The 9,175-nt window shown below is 33.4% G+C and overlaps 1 protein-coding gene across 3 annotated transcripts in view; it reads right to left on the reverse strand.

Annotated features, from left to right (window-relative positions):
• The window catches only part of LOC125650359 (apoptosis-stimulating of p53 protein 1-like), a 40,927-nt gene extending 32,020 nt beyond the window's left edge, over nucleotides 1-8,907 (reverse strand). Inside the window, exons 1-2 of one of the 3 annotated variants that reach the window (XM_048878578.2) lie at nucleotides 8,744-8,907; nucleotides 1,904-2,045 (exon numbers count right to left, since the gene is read on the reverse strand). In XM_048878578.2, coding sequence (XP_048734535.2) covers nucleotides 1,904-2,045; nucleotides 8,744-8,746 — 145 coding nt within the window. In that variant the 5' untranslated portion in view covers nucleotides 8,747-8,907. Of the gene's footprint in view, nucleotides 1-1,903; nucleotides 2,046-4,300; nucleotides 4,433-5,652; nucleotides 6,746-8,743 lie in introns of those variants that run through there. The other 2 variants (XM_048878576.2, XM_048878577.2) reach the window with 2 other exon arrangements.
• Nucleotides 8,908-9,175: the final 268 nt, after the last annotated feature.

Below are 9,175 nucleotides of genomic sequence, written 5' to 3' on the forward strand. Positions count from 1 at the left end.
CACCTTTGTCAATTCTAATACATGTACTTCCATGTAAATATCTAAACATTATCTAGATGCCTTGCATTCCTACTGAATAGGATTTAATTCCTAAGGCAACAGCATAGGGCATGATTGCAACGGTGTGTGGCACAGCATAAATAATTCAATACCTTTTGTCATTCGAAAAAATTCATTGCATACTAACATTTGCAAAAATCTCTTTTTTCACCAAGAAATTTCAGCTGCATTGTCATTGGATTTTATGGTTGTTGCTAAAGTGGGAGTGAAAAAACAGAACCTAAAACCAATGGCATAAAGTCAAGGATTTTTCTCTGAATATCAGTACAAGGGTTTTGATAAAAACAAAAAACAGAACATGAAACAGAATACCAAATATATGTAATGCAATAACAAACTTTATCAAATCTATCCCACATATAGTTTTTGGCTTGCACCATCCCATATTTGCAACATTTTATCTGAAAGCATAATTTTTTCATCTAACTTTACGATATAAAAAGGGGGGAGGGGTTCCAATGGGTATGAATATTATATTCCCTTATGTATTAAGTGGGTGGTAACCTAATACAGTGATGTTAAAAATAACAAGAGGTACTGTGAGCAATGCTCACTAAGAATACCCCCCCCGTTTACCCTAATCTCCCAAAGGGCGCTGGTAATAGGTATAAACTACCTCTTTTCTGAGTGTAAAAAACAAATGGCATGACAAACTGAACCATATTGCTACTTCGATGTCCAGTGCACGTGACCTTTGACCTTTTGACCCCAAAATCAATAGGGAACATCTTCATCCCATGGGTAGTCCATATATATGATATGGTGACGGTAGGTGGAAAGGATAATGCTTTAGAGCCCGGAAACCATATTGCTACTTCGATGTCCAGTGCGCTTGACCTTTGACCCCAAAATCAATAGGGAACATCTTCATCCCATGGGTAGTCCATATATATGATATGGTGACGGTAGGTGGAAAGGATAATGCTTTAGAGCCCGGAAACCATTGCGTCTACAGACGGACGGACGGACAGACAGACGGACAACCCGATTCCAGTATACCCCCCCCCCCCCACAACTTGTTGCGGGGGGTATAATAAATGATAGAATTGTGGAAACATGTGATTACTCAATCTAGTCACTTGAAGGACTTTTGTGAATTCCTAAAATCATATCTTCATTTTTTCACTTCTTCCTGATATGTTTCACATTTTAGCAACATGAGATTTTATGGTTTGAAGAAAGAAATTCCTGAAATTAGAGGAAAAAGAGATCAAATGTGGCATCTCTGTTTTCTCCAGATAGAGTACTAAAACAAACTGTCATTCTACAAAGTGTGGAATGTGCCCTCAAATTCAAAGCCCTAATATTATTGTCCCTCACTTCAGCGAAATTGGTGGAATATCAATTTGGGTCTGTCTGTCTTTTCATCTGTAATACCTTAGACTGCAGATGAAGAGTCTGCATGACTTAAGAATGACCTCTCCTTATTTTACAGGAAAGGTTCAAGGTCAGAGTTACCATATCACATACAAACAGAAATTGCTTCTGTCCGATGAGTACCTCAGATGCTATTTGAGCACTATAGCAATGAAATTTCATATGATTCAGTGCACAAATGTTAAGAAATACTTCTGGATATCTAAAATACTACTTGAGTTTTGGTAATGAAAATGAACAGTATTACAAAAGAACAACTTTTGGGTCAAAGGTCATGGCCTCAACTCACATACCTCTAAAATTGCAATAAAACTTTACAAGAACAATCTTTGTGAAATGTTTTCCATTTCGAAGAGCACAAATCAAATAAATTCCCTGAATTTGCTTGTTGAGTAAGTTTACAATAATAGTTAAAAGACAATTATTCAACAGAACACATGATTTTTTTCTTCAGCTTAATATTAACCTTGGCCATTCCAAATCTGAGCCAAATAGCTGCTGATGTCAGAGGATATGCAGGCTACTACATCCTGGCAAATGGTTTCTGGAGTAACAGGGATGTCATAACATTTCTCAGAGTTATCATTGGTATAAACTTTCAATATAATCTGCAAAGAAAAATGTAGATACAGAATAACAACAATACACTTCCATGCTACACATGCATGAAAATTTTAAAACTCAGCCAAGTCCCCTAAACTCTACTAAACATGAAGTGTCCATGGTCAGCCAGTCAAACACATATACATTGTATTCTGTTATCAATGTTATTGGCACTCTACCACATTCAGTTCGCTCATTAATGGGGCAGTACAAGTTCCCTATATACTTTCCACTCTATACATTTTTTATGGTTCTCTGGCTCTCACATTTTAGGTCTTGCCATTGAAAATACTAAGAGCAAATGTATCTTTTGTGAAAATTTGAACGAAATCTATTCAATACTTTTAACATGTCTCATTCTCATATAAACACACTCACTAACAGGACCGAAAACAACCTATTTAGCACAGGAAATGATAATGATATAGCTGTATACTCTTGTGGAAAAAACAATTGCTAAATCTTTTCAGCAGTGTGTGCTTAAAGGGGCATAACTGTGATTTCTTGCTTACTTTGCATTAGAAATCTTGATAGTTGAACTTGACAGAGCATGAAATATGAAAAGAAAGAATATGACAGAAAAGTGTTCATGTAAGACAATGTGGCTACAAAATACATTGATAGTAACTAAAAACAAAGGGCTTTAATTTCAAAGGAAATGACTAATCTCATCTGTGTCATACAAAGGCATTATAGCATATTTATCATTCTTCATTTAACACTTTTAAAATCAAAATACCTATTAAAGTGCATTTTTCTTTCTCGTTTTCATTTTGACAACAATGCTTAAAATACATAATCGTGAACTTGTAAGAACATGCGTGTTCATTTTTATCCGTATATCTAATGGTACTAGTGTATGAACGCAAACACTTGTTGGTCCAATATAACAAAATATGCCATGCTCCTAATTTTTTTCTTCTTCATAATTTCAAAATCATAATTGTTGCATCAATGTGTCATGAAGTATAATGTATTTACTATAGCCTGTAATCAGTTACCAGTGCTATTTGATTCTAACAAATAATGTGCTTGTTTATTACATGACCATACCACCTGTCATGTAATGGACATGTAAATATGTACAGGTGTGATGCAACACCTGCACAAAAAATATCTTACATAAAGAAAAATTGATGGTGAACTCAGAAGATAGGCTTTATGGCCTTCTTATGCACTTGTGGTAAATCATACTGTTATAAAGCATATTAAAATCTCAATTCATTTGCAGACTTCCAAAATGCAAGTGGAATTGTGTAGTATATGTCATATATGGATATGAGCTTAATCATAAATCACTTAATTATAGTACTTAATTAGTTGTGGGAATTGGACAAAATTTAATTTTACAATCAATAAGTGGGGGGAGGGGGGTGTTGCTGGTTTACTTCTTCAGACAATTAATGAAAGATGATGACCAGTGCTATGTTTTTTAAACTGTAAATATTCTAAATAGTTTCTGGGTGAATGCAGGTAAATCAAGGATTATACTTATAATTGATAATTCATTTCTTCTCTCATGACATTCTTAACTTTTATTGCCTATATCAAGGATTGATTCAAATCATTCAATCATATAATACATAAAAACTTAAATATCGAGCTCATCACTTTTGACTAGGTCTTACACTCTTGCTGTAAATAAAGATGGCAGATCGCCTTATAAGTATTTTGTATGCTCTAGTAGCCAGTCTTGAGGTTTGAAATTATTCAATCATACAATAAAACAATTACTGACATACTGAGGTCAGTACAATGCTTTCAATAGCTACCTGAGAAATACGATATTCCCAAAAGTCTAATTTCCAAAAATACCAATGATTGTATTATAATGATTTTATACACATTTTGATCCTCTATTTCAAACTTTAATAGCTAGTCCTTGCATGCATATATAATATGGTACAATTAAAAAAAAATTACTGTTGTGCACTTTTTACTTCTTTTCTTTACATAAATACAGTTCATAATAATTGGGAAAGTCAATTATTCTTCAATGGAATGGACTATGATACATTTCTGGTTTTCAGTTTAAACATACATGTAAATGGTTTTCTCTTATGTAATGTAAAATGTATTTCCTCCTCAAACAAACAAAAAATCATTTTCCATATACAGCAACATAAATACTAAAATATAATGCAAAACCTCATAATAAAGAATTCAAAAAATGCATAATAAAAACCTCTGTGTTACATGTAACCCAATCTATTTTATACTATGGTGAATAATACATGTACATAGACTAAAAAGTACAAACCTGATTACTGGGTACAAACAACCCAATTAAGACCATCCTTTACATGTTTAGTGACAGCCGCTAAAACAGGATTTACAGAAGCGAAGAGGAAAAATGCAGCTGCAAAAATCAGCTGTTTAAAGTTCAAAAAAAAAAAGAACCAAATTCCTGACAGCTTGGCAAGGTCATTTGACTGTTCCCCTTCCTTTTCTCAAGGGTAAATACTTGTGTGCTGTAATGATCCAGCCAGAAATCTAGATCAGGTAACCATGTTGTGACTAATGTACTAACATTATACTTTCACTGGTTATAACACTGTGACTGATGCCAAACATCAAATACTTTGTCAGCACAACTAAATTATGTTGATCTACAACAATTACATCAGGGATATAAATAGTTTTTTCACCTGTGTGCATTTGACATGTTGAGTCAACAGTGCATAACCTGCTGTCACAGGAAAATGCCTCCAAATATAAGTGTCTTATATAGATTAAATGTTCTTGCCATCCTATTATAGTCTGCATGGGTCCCAGAACATCATTTAACAGTATAAGGAAGAAAATAGGATTTCAGATAAATATGGAATATTGTGGCTAAATTTTCCATTCATCTATTAAAAGCACCCCTAGTTTATCTGAATCTGTCTACATGAATAGAGTGTGACAATGATCTTGAATTTAATGTATCAAAATACCAAACTTTAAGCTTCTTTATTCTCTCCATTCTTCCAGACAGACAAGATTAAGTATTTTGCAATAACATGCAAAGTATATTTAATTTTCAGCTTAAAACACTGCATAAGGACCAAGCACACATTGCAGAAACTACTTGAATCTGAAGATTTAGAAATGGTACATTGAAAAGAGCTTTAACTGAAGATGTTTATATATCAACAAAACTAATCATCTAACGTTCCAATTATAGAATCTAATACACTTGGATTCCCAGATTTAACAGTACCTTACCATTGATAATCACAAAAGAGAGTTCTCCAGAAACACAACTAAATGACCATCAAACGAAACAGTTTGTGTAAATGGTGGACGGAAAGGATCTAAACTAACAACAATAATCCTAAACCTGTTCTAATTCTAATAATGAGTATTACACTGCGGTTTAATATATCTTAGAGATCTACTTGACATTAACCTTGGCACCTACAATACCAAACTGCCCCAAGTGAAAGAGGTCCATCGATATCGTCAAAGAACTCTTATTTATACATGTTCATCACTACAAACATGAATGGCATATGTGACAAATCTCTTCAGGACATTCAAATATACCACACACACCAAAGACTCTAGTATATTCCTACAGTACAAGATGTGTAAAAGAATCTCAAAGTAAAAAATATCTACATTACTTACATGCTTCGAATCTTGGAGAGATTCAGGCTTTGAGAAAACAGCAAAGTACATCCGAACAAAATGACAGTAATAGAACTTAGTATTCACACACAAAGATCAGCTTATTGATGATTATAGTGTTATGCACTCATGAAAACTGTCATTCCATCAAAGCAGACGTCAGTTCAACCCAATCCGATGGCAATGACCAGACATCATCCTCATATGATCCGATTCGGACAGAATGTTATTCCAGATAAGTCCAAAAAATCACTTACATCCTTCATTTCATTAGAAGCACTGCTACACTTATAGGTCTTTATCATTTTGTATGTATATATATCTAATTTTAAAATCCAGGTGTGTCTGATTTCATGTGTCAATAAAGCTGATAAATGAACACAGTCTTTCTGGTCCTCCGAAATGTTCATCCGTTTATAAAAACATCAGCCAAACACAAATTAAACTGTTAATGTTGATGTCTTGATCAAATTTACAAGACTTTCCTGTTAAAATGAATGAAATATTTCTGTACCTTTAGATCAGTGGCTCTCCAATAAACATTCAAGATATCCCTTTACATTTAAATTGACAGCAGACAAAAACATGTAAAAATCTTATGTAATTCCTTAGATATGCACTTTTCAAAAGACTCAATAGAAAGACACATCAGCAGGAATTTATAATGTCTCCGACAGCCCCGCCAATAATTCGATCATCCTCCATATCTCACAAACAATTGAATTAAATCTGAGAAGACTCCTGCCCAAATTATAGATATTGGTATATTTTTTCCTCCTTCGTCACTTATGTATTGAATTGTCACATGCAGATTCTCAGGTGAGTAATGTACATACTTCGAGCAGAGTATAAACACATGTCTTCACTGGCTTAAGTCTTCCTACACTAGTGTTATGTGAACCTCAGTGGTCTGTCATCTTAACCTCTGAGAAATGTCTGCACACACGCCTATCTCTGCGAGTACATTTAACTTTCATTTACTTACAACACTGTTTCCTGAAGCGTATCAATGCACAAGAATTAGATATGTAAATTGGTAGAGGTGTTAAAACAATTCCAAAGGTATTTTGGTATGTGTCACCGTGCACTTGCTCTTTTGGAACCTCTTGACTAGCCTGTGTTGTCATATATTTATGGTTACCTTGCTAAAAGAGATTTTTAACTGAAGTCTTGTTTTAGTTTATGTTTCATACACTCTCTAGGTTAATAAGAATTATTGTTAGAACTGTCACTGAAAGTTTGACTGATATATTAATGAGGTTGTTAAAACAATGATTCCCATGAATAAATCAAGCAGAATTAAATTTGTGTTTTACTAAAAAAAAAAAAAAGCCATTACATTGAGGTATACATGTGTGGTACATTTCTCACACTATACTCCTCAAAATTCTTTCTCAAATTTATCTTAACTAAGGCAGTTAATTCCTCAACTTTGTCTCTTAATCTCTCACATTTTGAATAACTGTTAATTTAACGAAGATTTAGGAAAGGTCTAGAAAAGAACTTAATGTTAAGAACAACTCTCATATTCCCATTCCACATAGTTTGACATTAGTAATTGTTACAGGACCCATTTTTATGACAAAGAAATGTCCCATAATCCAGAAATGATTACGACCAAGAGCACCTGTAATGAGACATTCACAATCAGAGTGAGAAAGTTCAAAGGAGTTTGCCCTTTAAAAATCAAAACAATTCCTCACTTTAATGGTGTGTCTTAAACCTATAATTACATGCAATTTGTAAGTAAATGGATTTCCTTTCCCTTATCCAGAAACCTGAGAGAGTTGGTTGTTCACAGTATTGTATATACAGGAAAACATGGTTATTTCTATCAAAAGTTAATACATTTTACCACCTAGTATATCACTTTGAAAACTTTACTTCTCACACCCACTAAATTAATAACTATATGTTGTATCAGTGGGAAATTCCTTTAAACAAAACTTAAACTCTTCCGTATCTTTGAAATTTCCTTAGACTACCTGTACTGTGTTGCGTCAATGGTTATTTTCTTTCTTTACATTAATGACCTGCTTCCACAAGTTAGGAATTTTAAATTTTTGAAATGGATCAACTACGATAAAAGTTTCATTCTGATGATAACATTTCATAGATCATCACAGGAAGTGGAGTGATCACATGACCACAGGGCACATGCAATCTGCATCAGCTGTCAGTGGGGTTTCCATTTTATTTTAACCAGCCTCATAATAAGCCTATTCTGCAAACATCACATAATACTAAGGTTTATCAGACAGTCTTAAACACAAGTGGATCAAAATACTGATATGGTATATGTCTGATAACATATGTTTTTCCTACTCAGTTTTCATCATCTTTAGAAAAGGAATTTTGTACATTACATGCACTTAGATATCCTATACTTTAAATTATAATTTAGAGAGTGTATTTTTGTCTACATTTTTAAAATGATACAGTATGAATTACATTTCACCTAGAGATTAAAAGGAAGAATTTGTATGCATTAAGGAGATAAGCTACACCAGAGAAATTTGATGTAGATGAAAAGTGGAGGATATGTACAACAATATTTTGAAGTTGAAAATTTTCAAATTTATTTTATTTTGTCAAAAAATACAGTTTTAGTAGAAGGTAATCGGAAAAAAATTTAAAACCCCTGCTGGACTCAAACATGCGACCTACAGTTCATCAGTCAGTATTCTAAGCTACTGAGCTACTCAGTTGGGTATTTAAATGGAAAAGGAAAAGTCAAATATTGCTGATATAGATTTTTTCATCCATGTTTCTAAAGGAAGTCAGCCATTATGACGATGTAGAGTACTACCTTAAGTTAATTTCTTGTCAAAACTGACAAAAGGATGTATTGAATTAAGAATGTACACCTCATAGAGCTTAATGACATAATATAAAATGACCAATCATTGAATGACATAATATAAAATGACCAATCATAAAATATGACCCAAGCTGTCAGTGAATGATTGATATAATATGAAATGACCTATTCAGAAAATGTGACCTTCAGGGTTAGGCAACATTAAAAAATCTGATCATTGATACAGTTACATGTCTGAAGTTACTAACCTCAGATCCACAACATACTCACCATGTCACTGTCCTACACCCACAGAGAATCTCAATCCACCACCCCCAGTTTTCTCAATTCCAGTTCATTCCTAATATAATTCTGCATACACAAAAAAACATTTTTTTATTACAGTGGTTCTCCATACTTCTGGCATTGATCCATTCTTCATCAAGATTATGATTCGAAACGGTACCTAAAAACACAAGTTCACCAAGTTAACAGCCACATCTACACTGGTTAAGTGATTATCGGAGAAAAGCCTTGTCAATATTACAGTTTACCAGTGTTTCTTATTAATACAGCATTCCAATACTGCAACAACAAAAAATGCTTGGATGAGATACGTATTTCTAAGTTACACTTCATTGCATTGTGTACTCAGTGATTAAAACTAAAAAGCTTCTGGATTATTCCAGCTTTCTGGCTTTGAAAACCTCAATCAGAATTAAA

This window comes from Ostrea edulis, chromosome 5, assembly GCF_947568905.1.
Source record: "Ostrea edulis chromosome 5, xbOstEdul1.1, whole genome shotgun sequence".
In the NCBI taxonomy this organism is placed as follows: domain Eukaryota; kingdom Metazoa; phylum Mollusca; class Bivalvia; order Ostreida; family Ostreidae; genus Ostrea; species Ostrea edulis.